General features: G+C 42.9%; 1 protein-coding gene across 4 annotated transcripts in view; it reads left to right on the top strand.

Annotated features, from left to right (window-relative positions):
• The window catches only part of MYOF (myoferlin), a 156,855-nt gene that overhangs the window by 96,526 nt on the left and 40,357 nt on the right, over window positions 1-19,972 (top strand). For all 4 annotated transcript variants that reach the window (XM_083149355.1, XM_083149354.1, XM_083149353.1 and 1 more), the window contains 13 exons: window positions 933-1,046; window positions 2,726-2,903; window positions 4,282-4,406; window positions 4,736-4,842; window positions 5,107-5,299; window positions 7,679-7,834; window positions 8,608-8,739; window positions 10,154-10,317; window positions 13,774-13,888; window positions 14,346-14,451; window positions 15,157-15,299; window positions 18,192-18,362; window positions 19,434-19,545. In XM_083149355.1, coding sequence (XP_083005481.1) covers window positions 933-1,046; window positions 2,726-2,903; window positions 4,282-4,406; window positions 4,736-4,842; window positions 5,107-5,299; window positions 7,679-7,834; window positions 8,608-8,739; window positions 10,154-10,317; window positions 13,774-13,888; window positions 14,346-14,451; window positions 15,157-15,299; window positions 18,192-18,362; window positions 19,434-19,545 — 1,816 coding nt within the window. The remainder of the gene's footprint in view (window positions 1-932; window positions 1,047-2,725; window positions 2,904-4,281; window positions 4,407-4,735; window positions 4,843-5,106; window positions 5,300-7,678; window positions 7,835-8,607; window positions 8,740-10,153; window positions 10,318-13,773; window positions 13,889-14,345; window positions 14,452-15,156; window positions 15,300-18,191; window positions 18,363-19,433; window positions 19,546-19,972) is intronic.

Genomic DNA, 19,972 nt, shown 5'->3' with positions numbered 1-19,972 from the left:
CTGCACAAATCAATATTTTCAGTCGGCTTAATTATTATCGTTCAATCTGCACTCAATCTCATGTGCAAGCCCTTCTCCACTTTACAAGGGAAATGTATCAAGTCGATTGGTTGCTTTGACTAACCTCTCCACTCCCCAGAGGCTTGATACCTCTTCCAATCGACTTCTTAACATTCCTTTCATAACATGTGCTAGAATGACTATTAGAAGCTGATTGGCTTCTTTGGGCAATGTCGCATTCTCTGTAACTCTCTACATTTGTAATTGTATAATAAAATGATTCTAAAAATCGATTTACACATTTTTATTTTATATTTTTGCAATCCATGCATATGCTTGAATTTAATATTCTGTAATCAAACAGATGAGATGTTTTTGAAATTTTTGTCAAGGTTTCATTTTAGTTGGCCACTACTTAAAACAGGTGATCTAGCTGTTTCTGCTTCTTCTCCTACAGTAACTCCCCTTCATATACACCTACATGTAGATCACCTTTTTTATTCTGCTCATCTAGATCACATTTATTATACCGCTAGACCACATTTTTTCGCCAAGGAGAAAAATCAGCACTTGGATTGAATAGGCAAATAGAATTCACCCACAAAAACGTCCAGGATTGAATATGGGCCTTAGATTGTGTACGTTATGCACTTCTGTTTGGACACTTGCTTTTGTTTTGGCTTTATTTCTGCTTGCATCATTAGTGCCAGAAACTTTAATTTTTTTTGAAAATTTAAGACCTATAGGTGACACCTAAAACAAAACCGCCATCATTTATGTGGAATCTCTGGTTCATAACTTTTAATCTTTAAAGAGTAGTATGCTTGAAGTTGCTCTGTTCTTTACATCTAAGCCAGAGGTGATAGTTTGTCATTCCAAAGTATATTTTAGACACTGTTCCATTTTAAATGTATGGTTTATTTCTTCTGCAGGGTGAAGGCGTTGCATACAGAGGTAGAGTCTTGGTAGAACTGATAACCAAACTCGATAACACTCCTTCTGCAAAGCTTGAGGATATACCCAGTGATGATCTACTTGTTGTAGAGGTAACTCCCCCGTACAGGTGTTTGAGAACCTTACAAAGGATAAAAATTGTTGTCAGCAAATATCTATAGTTTGTATTATAACTACCACATTACTGTACAAAACATCCACCAGGCAGCCATGTTTAGAGTGACCCAACATCTGAAGCTCATTCCCTAGTGATAAGTGTTCAGCCTATATAATAATTACCCTTAGTGTAATTAGGCTGTAGGTTTCTTTTACATTTGTTATTTAAATTATTTAATGATCTAATAGAAAATACTCTTGTTTCTATTTGTTACACCAATTTGAACATGAAAAGGCTTCATTAAATCCCTAAAGGCTCACAAGGATATACGGCACATGTTTTTATTGTGCATGGTATAATTGTGGGAAATGACTCTTCGGTACTCTTTACCTAGAACGGCGCCCGTCGCGGGCATCGCGGGTACATTTATGCCTGCCCGCGACGCGACCGACGCGATGCCCGCGATTTTCCCATTGAAAACCATGTTAAACCTGAAAAATCGCGTCGGTCGCGTCGCGGCCGGCCATAAATGTACCCGCGATGCCCGCGACGCGATGCTCCCGATTTCCCATAGGAAGCAATGTTAAAAGCCGCGATGGACCCAATTTTAGTGTTAAATGCCTCAATCCACCCGATTTGGCCATAGAAATCAATGTTAAATGGGCCACAGAGCCCATTAACCCTTAAATGTCCCCCCAAATTTTTAACGCCACCCCACGATCCACGCCAACCCGAAGCGTGGCGAGCGCAGCGAGCCCGCGAGGGGCGGCGGTACGCGTCCTACGACCTTTTCATGCCCTACTATCCACGTCGGCGTGGAGTTGAGAATAGAATAGTGTGGCGAGCGCAGCGAGCCACCGAGCCCGAAGCGTGGCGAGCGCAGCGAGCCCCGCGAGGGGACGCGGATACCTTCACAGGTAAGCGCGTCCCCTCGCGGGCTTCACAGGTGTCCGTGGCCACGCGGACACCTGTGAAGCCCGCGAGGGGACGCGTATAACTGTGAAGGTATCCGCGTCCCCTTGCGGGGTTTGCTGCGCTCGCCACGCTTCGGGCTCGGTGGCTCGCTGCGCTCGCCACACTATTCTATTCTCAACTCCACGCCGACGTGGATAGTAGGGCATGAAAAGGTCGTAGGACGCGTACCGCCGCCCCTCGCGGGCTCGCTGCGCTCGCCACGCTTCGGGTTGGCGTGGATCGTGGGGTGGCGTACAAAAATTGGGGGGACATTTAAGGGTTAATTGGGGCTATTTGGGCTCTGTAGCCCATTTAACATTGATTCCTATGGGAAAATCGCGGGCATTGAGGCATTTAACGCTAAAATCGCGGTCAATCAGGCTTTTTAACATTGTTCTCTATGGGAAAATCGCGGTAATCGCGGGTACCCGATTTTCATGTACCCGCGATTTACCCGCGATGCCCGCGATTACCGCGATTTTACCCGCGATGCCCGCGATTTCAATCGTGGGCGCCGTTCTAGGTAAAGAGTACCGACTCTTCTTATACATGTGCTCAGTATAGCTTAAAAAAATGCGCTAGGAAGCAAAGACAATAGAAGAGCAGCTGCCGGGAGCTTTAGGAAATGGCCAGAAGGCATTTCGCTATGTTGTAATTAGAATAACGGTTCAAGCTAAAGTGTGTAAGTAAACTAACATCCAGCTTTGTTGTCTTGTAAAGAAATATCAGCGCAGACGGAAGTTCAGCTTGTGCGCCGTCTTCCACTCGGCCACCATGCTGCAAGACATTGGAGAAGCCATACAGTTTGAAGTCAGCATTGGCAACTACGGCAATAAGTTTGATAGCACCTGTAAGCCCCTGGCATCAACTACTCAGTACAGCCGAGCCGTATTTGACGGTATGTTTATATATTGAACATAAGTTATACCCTTCAGGTGCTTGAAATGCTTTACTTTAGACCGGTTTTCCCCGGCACATCAAGGGGCATAAGCATTTGAACACAACATGGTCATTGAATATATGGTACTTGTGTAGTTTCACGGCGCCATGAAACTACACAAGTACCGAATATATTTGCAACAGTATGATTTAAGACTTTTCTGATACTGGTGGTCCCTAACACTGCATGTTGACCATGGGCATATGTAGGCATCAGACCGCCACTCGGCACAACATTAGCAGTCACCCCCTTCCTGTTGAGTCCCTCCCGACTTCAAACTCAGAACCAACCTTATTCGCACACCCTACGCTACCACAATATACTAACAATTGCCCCTCCCAGTTACAAAGTTTAAAACCATTGTACTAGCAGGTGGCAAGTGTAGATGCTGTGTTGCATCCCTCAGCATGTCGCCCATAGGTATGTACCTAGTGGAAATCCACCAATTGTTCAGTGAGGCCACGTCGTGATAATTTTTTCTAAATTGAGTAACTTCCGTGTTCTATGGCAGCTCTGAGAGGCACAAATGGGACCAGCATTTGGAGAGCATGCTGATTCTTGTAATGCCATTTTGGGGACCTAATAAGTTGGCTTTCTCTTTAGGTACATTATAGTGTGTCCATGCCATACTCAATTACAGTATATGACCCAGTACTGTTTGTCAAGCAGTATTAGGGACCTTTAGTGTCGGGGAAGCCTTGCTAAAGCCTGGTCGCATAACAAAAACTTTGCAAATATACAGTATGTAATGAAGATTTCTGAACTTTATACTGTCCTGTAGTGTTCAAATCCTATTGCCGATGGCCAACATGTAAAATGTTGATTATAAGCGTTATACCAGTGTTTTTCAACCACACACTAGTGTGCATTGAGCCGTTCTCAAGTGTGCCCCCAGATCTAGAGATTCCCAAACCAGTTTACAGCCACCACCAGTTCAACTGTTATTTATTGGTCTCCTTTTCATGTAAAGGGACAATGTATTTTATTTTTACCAGTATGATTTTGTTTTTTTTATATGGGGGCATAGTTTTTTTTTCTGTGGGGGCCAATGTGTTTTGCCCTGTGGGGATCTCATGGTGTGCCTTTGGCAATTTTAAAATTTTATTTAGTGTGCCACAAGGTTATTGCCTTAAGGTTATTTGCCCAGTTTATCCATGTTGTATTTTTATGTAAATGACCAGTCTAACTTTATGCTAATCTGCAACGTTCATTTCATGCCGGCAAACTACATTATCCAACTTGACCTTCTCTTTACAGCTAGTTATACAGAGTATTTTAGTGTTCAGATTGTGTCGTAATAATTATCCACTAACCACCTCCTCCTCTGTGCTTGCAGGTAACCTCTACTACTACCTCCCGTGGTCCGCCACCAAGCCTGTGGTAACACTAACTTCTTTTTGGGAAGACATTAGCCATCGACTAGATTTAGTCAATGTTCTGTTGGCCATGACTGAACGGCTGGTGAGTGCATTGCCTGTTCCTCTGCATGTCATGGTTCCCACAGGGCTCCATAGCTACCAGGGGGTGTAAACCAAGGGAATCTATAGTGGTAGCCTGCCCAGCAATAAAATGGTGCAAAACCACATATATGCAAGAAAATATGAACCAATGGGATTCCGTATAAAGGTTCATAAGTAGGGTCCATATCCCTTCAAATGATACTACATACAGTAAGTAACCGCCAAATCCCATGCAATTCACTGCTATAGGAGTCCTCCCGCTGCTGCTTTCTAGGCTTACTCTGTCCATAGAAATGTGTGGGTGACTTTTAGTATGTTTTTCTCCTGCAGCAATCCAACATCTCAACCCTCAAATCAGCCATCCAGTCCAAGGTTCCTGAGGAACGACTAGGGGAGATATGGCTGAAACTAATTGACCAGCTTATTGAAGATACCATGTATGTATTTTTATATTAAAAACAAAAATGTGGAATGTTGTTCTAGAGCGCTTATTTCAGTAGATGAGTTTTGTTTGAACAACCATTTATGCTTTGCTTACATAAAACTCGGGGCATATCCACACCATCCCCACCCAGATTATATTTCCACGTCTGCTCTCATTGATTCTCACTCATTTTGTTTCCATTTAATAGGTTTAGCCAGTCCCTTTGTAGGTTTATAAAATTTGTCTTTGAATAATAAAAACTGATTTATTTTTTTAGGAAGCCACTGCCCCCCGTGACAGGGAAGTCCACTTTGACTGTGCTGGACATGCAGCTACGGAAGCTCAGACAGACTTCTCTCAGGCTGATTGGAGAAGCTGCGGTGAGGATGAGGGATGAAGCGATTGAGGTAAAGCCTACACTGACCGAAATTGAAGACTGGTTGGATAGGCTACAACAGATCGCCGAGGAGGTCAGTACTCTGCAATGTAGTGAGTGAGTGAGGAAGCATCTGTGATACCATTGTTATTTATACATGTCCTAATGATACAGGCTGCATGTTGTACTGTAGGCTATTAGATGTTAGAGTTCAATTACCATATAAAAATGCAGGTACTCGTGCTTCCATGCAACATTTTTTCAAGCAACTCTTAATATACATGGCTGCAAATGTTTTAGTCAGGTGTGGAAAAAATAATGCTCCGTAAAATGGTGTTCAAAATTAGAAGCTGGTTTATAGTTATCAATTCACAAAATGCCGAATAAACAGAAGATAAACCTAAATAAAATAAAGATTTAGTGTGACCACCCTTTGCCTTCATAGCAGCATAATTTCTTCTAGGAAAACTTGCGCACACACAGTATTGAAGGAACTTGGCAGGGACATGGTTCCAAACATCTTGGAACTTACCACAGATTTTCTATGGCTGAAGGCAAGATGCACTAAACTTCAAAAGTGATAAAATGGAGAGTGATAAACAGCCAGCCAATCAGCTCCTACCTGACATTTTTCAAACAGTCTGTGGCATGGCAGGTAGGAGCGGATTGACTGTCTGTTTATCATTCACCATTTTATCACTTTTGAAGCTAAGTGCATCTGGCACTGAAGGCTTCCTTTAAAACCTTATATCTGTTCATGTAAACCCAAAAAGACTGGATGATAAGATCAGGGCTCGGTGGGGGCATATCTTTTAGCCTGCCCCCCCCCCCTTTTTTTTTTTACCATATTGTTACATCAAACCCTATTTGATCCCTTTTTTATTAGCAACAATGTCCTTCTGTCTATCCCATGCATGTTTAATTTGTCGTTACTTTCTCTGATGGGAGACTATTCCACCTGTCCACTGCCCCTTCTGTGAAGTAATTTTTTCCCAGATTTCCCCTGAACCACCTTCCCTCCAGTTTCAGTGCATGCTCTCATGTTCTAATACTTCCTTTCATCTGTAGAATGTTTCCCTCCTGGACCATGTTAAATCGCTCAATGAATTCGAGTTTCCCCCCTTTCCCTTCTCTGCTCCAAATTATACATATTGAGATATTTTTTTATTTTTTTTAGTATTTCAGAATAAGTTTTGTAATGTAGGCCATGCACCATTTTAGTTACTCTTTACCATCTATAGTGTATTTATATCCTTCTGGAGATATGGCCTCCAGAACTGGACACCGTAATTTTGATAAAGTCATACCTGTGACGCATACTTGGGGTATTATTCTTCCTGTTGTGGATTCCTCTGCCTATGCAACTGACTTGCATGCCTCATTGCTTTAATACATTGCTTACCTGCCTTTTAAATATCCTGAAATACGACTCCTAGATCCCTTTCCTCCAGTAGTTTCCAATAGTGTCATTAATATTATATTTAGCCTTTGGATTTGTGAGACCCAAGTTCATGATTTTGCTATTTTTTTGGCATTCAACCGTAATTGCCATGCTCTTGACCATTTCTTTAATATACCTAGCTCAATTTTTTTTTACCCCTCCTGTATATACCCTGTTGCATACCTTTTTTGGTGTCTTCTTCATACTTGCTCTTCATTACAAATTTCACTAATGAAGATATTAAAAAGCACTTGACGAGTACAGATCCCTGGGGCACTCCACTGGTAACATTACACACTTGTGAATGCACTCCATTTGCTACAACTGTTTTCTCTCCTGTAACCAAGATGCTATCTATTCAACCATCTTGGTATTCAATACCATGCTTTTGAGTTTATTTAGTAGTTTGCGTTGTGGGGCAGTGTCAAAAAGCTTACTAAAGTTTAGGTAAACTACAGATGGAGCCTTCCTCATCTAGACTTTTAATAGAATTAAGTGAGCCAGAGCTGTTGGATTTAATCCTATGCTAATCCCCTACTGTATTCTATGTATTGTACTGCAGCTGAGAACAATAGGCTTTGGAGAGCCATGGCTATCCAGAGAAGGCTAGTTGAAGAAGGCTCCATCTGTAGGTCTATGGCCCCTCCTTTATCGTTTAGTCAGCCAGTCAAAAAAAATCATTAAGGTTTGTTTGATGTAATCTCACACAAGTAAAGCTATGCCTTTTGGGATCCTGTAAATGGTTGTATTTTCAATAAATTGAAACTTTTTTAAGAGTGTCTCCATCTGTCTCCCTATTGCTGATGTAAGGCTCACTGGTTGGTAGTTGCTTGCGTCATCCTTGCTTCCACTTTTGTGCAGTGGTCAAACATTCGCTCTTTTCAGTACCCCAGAATTACTCTCGTAGCGATCAAATAATTAATGGTGCTAATTAGTATCCTAATGTATTTAAACTAGATCTTGCTCTTGTGCCCATTTTTTTGTGTGTCTATGTATATAATTTTTTAATTTTGTTCTGTATATTCCACCCAGCCTCAGAACAGTATGCCAGATGTAATCATCTGGATGATCAGAGCGGAGAAAAGACTGGCGTATGCACGTGTTCCCGCCCACCTAGTGCTCTTCTCATCCACCAGCCCAGAGGCCTGTGGGAAATACTGTGGCAAGACTCAGACCATCTTCTTGCAGGTAGAAACAAAAAAAGGATTATGTAAAAGTGTAAATTTGGTGGCACGCAAAAATACAGTTTTAGAAATAATTTATGGAGGCCTCAGCACACCTTCCTCACTGTTATGTGCTAATCTCCAAAGGCCCCTATATATATTGTATTGTGTAGGCAATGTTTTTTCTTAGGTTCACTCCACAGAAGAAAATTTAACTAGGTCTGAGTTGATGGATGTGTGCTAATCTCCAAAGGCCCCTATATATATTGTATTGTGTAGGCAATGTTTTTTCTTAGGTTCACTCCACAGAAGAAAATTTAACTAGGTCTGAGTTGATGGATGTGTGGGGCTCTGAGCAAGATTGCTTGTATTTTTTAAGCAGCATTCATTAAGAAGCCAAAACAAACCTGTCTTCCAGTCCCTGCAAGGGAAAACCAGGTGGTTTTTGCCTTTTTTGTAAATGATTGCTGCTTTTTAAATTACAGGTACGCTCACCCAAAGTCCAGCAACTCCAGACTGTAACATTTACCTCACAAGAAAGGTGCCCTAATCCTCAATACCTATTGTGATGGGATCCTGATGGTACCTGTCCTGTGGGGAATACCTCCCATTTTTATTATGCAAATTTTTTACTAGCAAATATGGCATTATACTTCCATCTATTCAATGTTGCCATTTATAGTGGTTGCAAATCCTCCAAATGCCATATTTCCAGACTGGACACGGACTCCTATAGAAATGTCTGGCTGAGTGTGTGCTGTACTAATACCACTTTCTTTTATTTGGAAATGATTCTAGTACCCAATGGATAAAAACAAAGGTGTAAAGGTTCCTGTTCAGCTGAGAGCCAACATCTGGCTGGGACTATCTGCTGTGGAAAAGAAATTTAACAGCTACGCAGAAGGGACCTTCAGTGTGTACGCGGAAATGGTGAGTGTGACCCTTCTATAGCGCAGTGTGCCAGCTCACGCCTATTGGAAGGTACAGTGCACAGGGGCGAGCTTAATAGAGGATTCATTCTTTCTGTAAAACATTTCTTAAATGCCAAAGTGCATCATAAAATATCTGTAATAGGATTTTTATTTTGTTCACCCCAAAGCAATCTTAGCATACAAACCTGTTGTGAGAGAGACCACCTGTTGTAACATTACAGCACAGTGTGTAAGGATGGTGTACAGTCGTTGGGTCGACCACTAAATGTCCATATGGGTTTTTGAGCCAACAGGCGGTATTTTATGCCCTGACATCCACTAGGGCGTGAAGGGAGAATAGAATAGTGTGCTGAACGAAGCGAGGAGCCATGCGAGAGGACGCAGCACACATGTCCATGTCGACATTCGGGGCAAAAAAGCCCATGTCGACCTAAGACATGTCAGCTTTCAGTGGTCAATCCAATGACCCATACCCTGTAAGGATAGTATCTCTGAACTACATACATACAGTACATGCATGCATCGATTCGTAGCTCAGCGGCCTGTAATCTAGGTGCCGCAGCTAGTGAGTAACTGCTGCCTTGGCGCTTGCAGAGATGGTAACAGAAGTGGTAGATGGTTTAACAGACAGCCCCAAGGCTGCATAATGGCGACTGCTATCCCAAAGACCAACAAAACTGGATTACTCTACTGCAGGCTGGTTATTTATACATGTACATTTGGGCATATGTAATAAATGCCACTTAAACTAAATCTTATTGCACAATAATTACTCTGGTTTTAAGTGTAAAGCAAGGTGCTTAGGATTTGTAAGCTTTGTGCCCTCATGTTGATGAGGATGGGACTGACATTGCCTCTTGCAGCCTCCTTACCCTTAAACTTTGATGTGGTTGCTGCCTCCAGGACTTGTGCAACTGTTGTTGGTTGCCGACACCCAGCCTGAGCTCTGGGCTTACAAAGTTTGTGCTGTCCAGCTTGTCAGAGTTATCTCCCAGATGTTTCTGGTCAGGCAGAACTCTCGTCTTCTTGAGAGAACTTGGGCCTTGACTTGAGTTTGTCCTGTTTATAGAATATTATACGTAAATCGCGATGCATCAAACTTTCTGAACAGGACAAGTGGGAAAGTTGCCCATCGCTACCAAACCATTTCATTAATTTATCTGCTACATTCAATGGAAGAATCGTATTGGTTTCTTTGGGCACCTGTTTCACTTGTCCATTTTTAGACCAATTGACACATCTCCCCTCTTGGCCACATTGAATGCATGGAAGTAAGGAGTACTGTACCTGCTATTAGATGACGTGCAATTTGTATTTCCATTGGCAAATGTGGTGCATAGATGGTTTGTTTTGTGTTTTAATGTTTGGTTGTGCTTAATTGTTTTTTGTCCATTTATCCTTATTTTGATCAGTATGAAAACCAAGCCCTGATGTTCGGGAAATGGGGAACCACGGGTCTGCTGAAAAAGCCAAAGTTTTCTGACGTTACAGGAACAATCAAGCTGAAACAAGAGGGTTTCCTCCCACCCAAAGGCTGGGAGTGGGAAGGGGAATGGGATGTGGATCCAGAGAGGAGGTGAGGTTTCTTCTAAATTTTATGTAATTATAGTAGTTTAGGTTGAAAGACTTGCGTCCATCAAGTTCGGCCTTTCATTACCAGTTCTATCCCTGGATGTTTTTATCTAATGATTGCCTAGCCTTCATTTAAATTACGTTGTTGTATCAGCAGACACCACCTCACATGGAAGAGTGCCATCATTTTACTGCCCTGACCGTAAAAAAAAAAGCCCTTCCTTCTAAGTGTTCTAACCCTTCTCTCCTTAAGTCTAAGTGCATGCCCTCTTAACTGATTTCATTGTAAATAGGCTGCTTGACAAATCAATTTAATTGCCCTTAATGTTTTTGTACATGTAAATCAGGTCACCCCTTAGACATCTCTTTTCTAGTGTGAACATTCCCAGTTTGACTATTCTTTCCTCAAAGCCTAGTGTCTCCATCCCTTTTCTTAGTTTGGTTGCCCTTCTCTGGCTTTTGTAGTGTGGAGCCCAGAATTGCACTCCAAATTCTAGATTAAGTCTAATAAGTGCCCTGTACATTGACGTCTCTAGATTCCATGCCCCTTTTTATACAAGTTATAAGCTTATCTGCTGCTACCTGACACTAAGCACTGCACCCCAGTTTATTGTTAATTTGGACTCCTAGGTCCTTTTCAGTATCTGATTTACCCTATTCTACACAGTTTAAGTCATACGTAGCAAATTGTCTCCTGAGATACATAACCTTCCATTTTGTCCACATCGAACCAAATTTTCCATTTTTTTTGCCATCTTGTCTCGTTTATTTAGGTCCCTTTTGTAATGTGAAGACCTCCTTATCTGTACAAATCACACGACGGTTTAGTGTCATCCACAAAGATGGATAAGTTGCTGAGTATTCCCTCTATATCATTAATAAATAATTTAAATAGAAGAGGCCCAAGCACCGATCCCTGTGGTACAGAGGTAGCTGGCCTCTTCCTTGCAGTGGCTGGCAAAACTATCGCCAGCCACCAGCTCCCGCCTGAGACGCTTGCGCACCCTGTGGCAATGGAGGCGATGTTCTGGCGGGTGCCGGGCAAGGACAAGGGGCGCTCCATCTGTACCCCACTTAGTATTGGTATCCAATCAGAAGATTCTCAGTTAACCACCACTCTCTGTTCTCTCTCCTGTCACCAGCTCCTCACCCAGCTACAGATTTTTCCCCTAATCCCACCTCCTCCATTTTATTAATAAAGCTCTTGTGTAGTATGGTATCGAAGGCCTTTGCAAAATCCAGGTAGACTGTCTATTGCATTCCCAATATCTAAATTCTTGCTGAACTCGTAAAAGCTTATTCGATTGGTTTGGCACAAACTATTTTTAAAAAACCCAGGCTGGTTTCCACTTTATACTAGGTCTCTCCAGGGGCGGATTGGCCCACCGGGAAACCGGGCCATTTCCCGGTGGGCCGCCCAAAACTGCTCAAAAAGGGGCCGGTAGTGCTCGCCCCTGGGCTGGCTGGGCCGCGGGCAGTGGCCGCAGCACTTTGTCCAAATCCAAAATGGCCATGGGAGGGCTGTTGTGCATGCGTGCACAGCACCTCCCAGGCTCCCAGCTCCTGTTCCTCCTCCACCCGGCCAGCAGAAAAAAGAAGCAGCAGGTCAGCCACCCCCCCCCCCCCCAGGCGTTCATCACTACCACCGCCAACGCCAGCCTCCACCCCGCTCCTGGGTCGGTTTTGAGTCCCAATCCGCCCCTGGGTCTCAAAGAAGTCCTGGATATTATTGCTTAAAATTCCCTCTAATAATTTCCTCATGATTGATGTTAAGCTTACAGGTTGAACGTTTGCTGGGTCATCTTTTGTTCCCTTTTTGATTATTGGTACTACTTCCGCTGATCTCCAGTCCCTTAGGACCACATCAGACGACAAAATTGATTTGGTAAAAATGTAATGTAGTGGCTTTACGGTCTCCTCTCTTAGTTCAATTAAAACCCTAGAATGTCCTGTTCTAACAAAAAAATTTTTTTTTAACTTGGGATGGACACTACAATAAACCTGGTGAATTTACTAGTAATACCCCTTTCTCACCAGCCTGAATTCCCAGGTTGGCCCTGGGAACAAACCGCGACTGTCGCTGGTGTGCAAGGTTCCGGGGCCGAATTCCCAGGAAAACTTCCCTGGGAATTTAACCCTGCTAGATAGCAGGGTTGCGCCCGGGAAGCAGGCCGGTGTGAAAGGTACTTACCCAGCATCCCGGCTTGCTTCCATCTGGACAGCGGTGGTCCAGGGATCCGGGTGGCGGGGTCCAGACTGCGGGGATCCGACAGAGGTGGCTGTGCGCTTTTAGCTTTATTTTCCGTGCAGCGGGGCGGGAAGCGCTGCTGGATTTGAAAAGACTGGCCGGACGCTCTCAGCCAATCTATCAATCAATTATTTCCAAATAAGAAACAATATTGGCCTAGAGGTGCCGTGGATACTATAGGGTGTTGTGATGCAAAATAGATTGGGAGCCACTGCTTTATGTATTAGTTTCTGAATAGCCCTCTCATATCCTAAATGGTAAAAAATAATCATGCCCGGATTATGATTATAGACAGCATGCATATTCAATAAGGAGATCAGTTATATACCCCAGACTGAAAGTGCTGGGACTATTGCTTTACACCATTAACTCTGAACAATCAACATATTGCAAGCAGCTGGGAACACTACTTTATGTGGGTGACCCAAACAGTTTTCCTTATCTTCTGCACAATAACGGTCACCAGATTTAAAAGTCCATTGAGCATCTTATTTTACTGCACAAGAATATTCCCCTGATTAAGTCTACATAGGACAAAATGCATAGGGGGACCTTGAATCTCTGAATGGGTTAAACTCTGAAAAAAAATGTATATTGCACTAATAAGAGGAATAATGCAACAAACCACACAATGACAGTGTATTGTATTTTACTCCGATGAACAAGTGTGGGTTGTGTTTTTTTTTATTATTTTTTTTACTTTATTATTTTTATTGTAGCAAAAAATTATAGGTTCACAATCGCTTTCCAGGTTTGTTAGGCATTTGAACATATATATATATTAGGAGTGATTATAAATTTTCATAACTGCTATTTATAGAGTGCACCCAAAAAAACTATTAAAGATAAAAAAAAAAAATCTCATAAAAATCAACATGAATGTAAATAAGGTTATACTGTAGAACTGGGGTAGCCAACCCTAGTCCTCGAGAGCTACCAACAGTGCATGTTTTGCAGGTCTCCTCACAGAATCACAAGTGAGCTAATTAGCTCCAACTGTATCTTTTTTTAAAATGTCAGTGATTAGTGAGTGCAGCTGTGCAGCAGCTAGGTTGTCTGGAAAATGTGAACTGTTGGTAGCTCTCGAGGGCTAGGGTTGGCTACCACTGCTGTAGAATACCATGTGACTAAATTTATAAAGAGATGTCCCCTGATTATTGCTGGCATATAAGCGTGTAGCTGTGACTGATTTGCGGATTTGTGTCTCTTCAGCTTGCTGACGGAAGCAGACGCTGGGCACAGCGAGTTCACTGATGAAGTGTTTCGTAATGAGAGCCGATATCCTGGTGGGGAGTGGAAGCAGGCTGATGAGGAGTTCACAGATGCTGTAAGACATTACACTGATTTACAAAGATTACACTTTCTAAGAGTATTTGTAGTGTGGCATACTGTGCAGTCTGAGCTGTCCTACACTGGCAGATGAGACCATTGACTGGTAGTCCATAACCTGGCATTCTTCAGTCACATCACAAGTGGGTGGGTGCCTCTGCATGTGACTGCCCACTGAGCTGTCAATCACTCACCGGTGGCTCCCAGTGCGGCTGTACAGGTGGTCGGTGGATCGCCTGTACACACAGCATGGCGTGCTGATATATCGCTAGATATATCAGGCATTGGCTGTGTTGAAGACCCAACGTTATATATATCTCAGCATCGTTCAGATATATCGCTCGTCCAGTGTGCCCTAGCAAATGCTCTTGGTACTATTATTTGGAAGGGGACTGAGATCCAACTTCTTGTTTATCCACATTATTTCATAATTTGACGGTCAATATATTTTTCAGAATGGGGATAAAAGCCATTCTCCGGGGGAGTTTGAGTGCCCAAGTGGATGGGTGTGGGATGACGACGCGTGGATCATTGACCTTAATAGAGCGGTGGATGAGAAAGGTATGACATATATTTCATTTTTATTCTATTTTTTTCAGTTTTACCACAAATCTACAATTTATAATGTACAGTAGTAACTTTTTTACCTTCCTCTTGAACTCCAGTTTTTACTTGGTTTACTTTTTAATTTTATTTTTTTACCATTGCTTTGTTTAAACATTATTCAAAATGAATAATTTTGGGTCCAAATGCAAAAAGCATCCAAATCCCATGCGATTGACATTAGATACAATGCATTGTCCAGTGTGCATCAGATTGGCACCTGAGGATCGCACGGGCTAAAGATAAAATGTGTCCCCTAACCAATCCAGGCAGGCTTGGCTGGGACCGAATGCAATATATTCTATGGAGAAGGACCACAAACAATATATTTCATGTGATCTTGCTGCCCAAGGGGATTTAGGGGGGGGGGGGGGGTGGATTGCGTGTGACTTCTCCCCTCGTAGAGTGTATGGCCAACACTAAGGTCCAAGTTCAGAGCTTGGGACCTTCAGGCCAACTGGTCCATGGCATCACACTAGTGAAAGGTTAGTGTTCTGTTCTTTTGTTAGCACGTTGATATCTTCATTCATTCCTGTATTTCAGGAAAGAGTGATTGGTCTTTTTTCTTTTTTTTTCCTGACCATTAGGCCAGAATGTTATTCGAATACATGTCCGTTGTGTAGTAGGTTAGATTTATGAATTAAGACTAAGCTGCTGTTCCAGGTTGGGAATATGGAATCACCATCCCCCCAGACATTAAACCCAAATCCTGGGTGGCTTGCGAGAAGATGTATCACACTCACAGGCGCTGCAGACAAGTGCGGAAAAGGAAGAAGGATCCCAATGTAAACGCAGTGGTTAAAAAGGTAAGGGGCGCACTATATACATGTAGTAACCACTGTAGGGTGTTGGCGTGCCAATATAAACCAAATTCCATTTTCAAATGTTCTACTTCATCAGCCTTTATTTTAGCACGTAATGATGCCTTTAAAGTAGTAATATGTGGGGGGTTTTTTGTAATGGATCTAGCTCAGTGGCACCCTTAAATCAAAAATTTCTAACTGAGAATTTTTTTGTTTTAATATAATTAAGTAAATTGTTATATACAGTATATCATCCTTCGGGTCGCTATCCGGTGATGGACAGGGTTCATTTCTGTTTGCACACGTTTGTTATGATTGAAAACCATCAGTACTGGTTTTGTATATTCGAGTGACCATAAATAATTTGAATTTGTCCTCGATGACCAACCCAGGGCACCTATGCAAGTGCCCTGGGGAACCAGGGGGTGTTAAACATTACCACTAATCCTGGCTTTGCCTAATTGGGGGGGAAGGGAAGATTTAGGTGACAGAGGGAAATGAGTTCCACCACCTCTCCAGGACCACTTTAAGCCCTGGTGTGTACATATAGATGTAGTTAATGATAGAGCCCACAAGAGGGAGCTCTTGTCATACTTTTATACCCAATTCTCCTTGGGATACTTTCTGTATCTCACTTTGCGCCGAGATAGATGCTAGGTTTTAGGTTTTACTTGGTAAAATCTGCCCTGTAAATCCTTTTAGAATTTATTTGATAACACAGCAAAAATTCCTTTTTATTGCGGTATACGGTTAGTCTTGGTATAAGTGGTACCTTTTCATCACATAAGTAATCTTTTCTTCTCCTAAATCAACGGCCCTCCAGCTGTTGTTGAACTACACATCCCAGCATGCCCTGCAACAGTTTTAGGATTGCCAAATAGCAAAACTGTAGCAAGGCATGCTGGGATGTCATAAATGTCATCCCGGTTTTTAGCATATTTAAAATGGTCGCTGGAGCTCACTGAACGATTTGCAGAAGTTATGAATTATAGTGAACCTGATTCCAGAATGTTAGACTATTTCCATTACAGTGCTTGGACTGGTGTTACTGGCCTAAATCACACAAGGAATTTCTGTATTTGCAAGGAGTTGTAATATACTTAATATTCCTGGGCATAGCTTTACACTATATATTGGGTTTTCAAAATGGTTCGGGCTGATGCCTTAAAGCAGTGGTTCCCAACATTCTTTCTCTCCTGTACCCTTTTATTAGGCTTTTCATTTAGGGGTATTCCCTCCTTTCAAATTGAAATAACCACAGTACTTAGGAGCGGAGTGGAAGTGAGTAGTATGCGTGTCCTGCTATTAAGGAGTAATGTGCGCTCAGGAATCGTCACCCTCTGTCTTGCCGCTGGCTGCGTACGGTCTTTGGGGTTCCCGCTAATGCCTGTAGGATTACTGCAGCGGCTTTCTCCATCCTTCAGCGTGGGTGCCAGATAATTGCTGAGCTCTGAGGGCAGCACAGATGGCTCCCAGTGACTTGGTGGTTGGGCAAAAGCACGAGTAGATGCTGATGATGCGGCAGACAGAACTGGAAATGATGCAACATGGTTCATCTCTATGACAATGGAAGACTCCTTCTGCCATCAGGAGACTAATATTATTTTCAAGTACCCCAACCGGTCTGCAAAGTACCCCTTAAGTGATAAAATGGAGAGTAATAAACAGTCAGCCAATCAGCTCCTGTCTGACATTTTTCAAACACAGCCTGTGACATGGCAGGTAGGAGCTGATTGATAAAATGGAGAGTGATAAACAGCCAGCCACTTTTGAAGCCTAGAGAATCTAGCCCCCTATCTGCAGGGCTGGTGTAAGGCTTCTCAACACCCTAGGCAAAACTTCAAGCTACCCCCCCCCCTGTGGTCTTCCCATCCTCAACCAGGAAGGTGGGCAAGTACCCTGCTTTACCTAGAGGCCATCTGCACCCTCCCCTTTGCCACCCACAACAGAGTACAAGGAGGGGGGGGGGGCTGCAATGTAGGGAAGTATGGAGGTGAGCTCTTAGACGCAACCTGCATTTAAGTACAACAAGGATTCTCATAAACATCCTTGATTTTTTGATTTGCAGACTTGGTGGTGCCCCCCACATCCCGGCACCCTAGGCAAATGCCTGAAGCTGCCTAATGGTAGAGCCGGCCCTGCCTATCTGTTGCTGTACAGACCTGTTGCTGTTGGCCTTGGTGCTGGCATGCTAAAAAAAATTTAGATTTGTTCTCTAGAGCAAGTTTGACATTTTAGTGTTGAGACCATGAGTAAGAACCCGGAGGACAAAAGGGTTGAGGTGGTCATACACGTAGCTGAGGTATCGCATGCAGCCTCACGTGCGGTACCTTGGCCACTTGATCGCATGCCATGCATCATTTGCACTCATTTTGCATGCCATCCCATTCAGTGCCCCGGGATACCGTGTATCCTTGGTGCATCAGTGACCATCTGCGCATCTGATCGGAATTGTAAATAAATGGCATCAAATTTGACACTTTTCACATGATATATCGCCAAAATGAACAAGTATTACATCGTACAAGTGTATGGCAACATTTAGTGTAGTATACGATACACTTTATTACCATGCATAACATAGTAACAAAATATTTAGTGTAGTACGGTGGTCTCTACCCAACCTTCTGTGGCAAGTCTAAATCTTTCAGCATCAAAATGTTTTCATGTTATTAGTTGGCAAGACGAAAGTCAGAGTATTACAGTATATACGGCTGCAGCTTTATATAATGCGTATATGTACAATCAGGTTCATGTGTGTGCAGCTGGCTCTGATACTATCCAGTGGCTTCCCAGCCATTTACCTCACTGCACGTCAGGGACAGCTGAATGCCATGTCCAGTATGTATGGAAGGTGAACATTGATTCATTTTATCCTTTCCTTCTCCCACATAGCCTACCCTCTCTGAGACCCAGGACTGCTGGGAATACGCTGCACTCATAGGCTGGAAGTTCCACCTGAAGGCGCGTAGCTCTGACACTTTCCGCCGAAGGCGCTGGCGGAGGAAGATGGCGCCTGCTGAAAGTCTCGGTGCATCAGCGATCTTCAAGCTGGAGGGAGCTCTGGTAAGTCATGAGAAAAGGAACCGCAAGAGAGAACGGACTTCTGGGTTTGACTAATGATATTCCAGTAGCTCATTTACCTAAATACATAAGGTTGTAACTTGATTTAGTGTTCATTAGGGACACTGGTATTCTTTCCTATACTGTATTTTGACACCTTAACATTACTATATTACTATAGTATAGACCCTTGGTGAGAACACCCTGGTGATTCTGATTAGTCGTCTCAGCAGTTGGTTGCTTGCCAATTGGTCAGAACATTATTTTTAAGAGTGGTTCTACCTCTGCCTGGCTTAAGGAGCTGATAGATGCATTTAATGTGATAGGCCAGTGTTTCTCAAACTCTGTCCATACGGAACCCTAGCAGTGCATGTTTTCCAGATAAAATCAGGAATTTGCAACACATGTAGCTCTGTTGTCATTCCTTTAACACGCCTATGCCACAGCTAGATGATCTGGTAAACATATGATAAGCAGGGTATTTGAGTACAACACATGATAGTGTGAGACCCGGACCATGTAAATCTTTCCAATAAGACAGTCATTGGTCCTGAAAACTCAACCATCGTGCACTAATGCAAACACCATTGTCATTTGCAACAGCCTATGGCAGGTGCAGGGTCTCGCACATGTTGCCTATGTGGTTTGGAACTGCGTTGAGAGCACAGCTGCATTCACTGACACTGCCATAATATGCATATGACAAGGCGCCTATTTGCATTCATTCAGGCCACCTCTCAACCGTTCTGTTGCCAGCAACTATGTGTGCAACAGCAGTGTCTGTGTACAATCAGGTGAATGCATGCATAGTCGCAAAACACTGTGCAAACATTGGCGTAGTGTCATCTTTGGTATTTGCCCAAGAATCAGATTGATTATTGAAATGATGTGCGGATCTTTAATAATCAATCGGTCAGTAGTAAAAAGCCATTGCTCCAGCAAGGTAATATGGAAAACACGTACTGCTAGAGAACTGGATTTGGAAAGCACTGCTATAGAAAAAAGTGCAAACTAGCATTAAGCTTCTTTACCGGTTAGAATATGCTGTTTTACATGTGTCTTCATTGTATCTAGGGGGCAGATACGAGTGCTGATGAAGAAGAGAAGAAGAGTTCTGAGAAGGGGAAGGAATCCGCAACAATTGTCTTTGGCGCGAACACTCCCATTGTGTCCTGCACCTTTTCTAGTAAGTGTGCCCTGTCTACTAGGATCTCTGAAGACCAGTAGATGACACTCCATATAATGCACGCACCTGAAGTCTGTGTGCCTTAAACATCCTAGTGACTAATGTATGACCTTGTGCTTGCATAATACTTAACCTAAAATAAAGACTCAGACTTGGGTATGGCAGAAAATGTTAGTTGAATTTATTTAAACAACTCTAAACTTGAATACTTAAAAGGATTTAAATAATGGTGGCAAAAAAAGAATGGCCATCTTCTAACCCCACCCATAAAACCTATGCTGCCTAACAAAGTGGTATCCACTCGACCTTCTAACTTGACTACCCACCTCTCTGAGTGGTGTCTTTATCCCCGACCGGGTTATTCAACAGATGCCTATAGTCAACGAAGGTGAGTGCACTAAAAACAACCATGATCAACCCTTAAATA

Source organism: Crinia signifera, chromosome 6, assembly GCF_055691185.1.
Source record: "Crinia signifera chromosome 6, ASM5569118v1, whole genome shotgun sequence".
Taxonomy (NCBI): Eukaryota; Metazoa; Chordata; class Amphibia; order Anura; family Myobatrachidae; genus Crinia; species Crinia signifera.
Note: the sequence above shows the minus strand (reverse complement) of the source record. Positions and strands in the feature narration are given on the sequence as shown.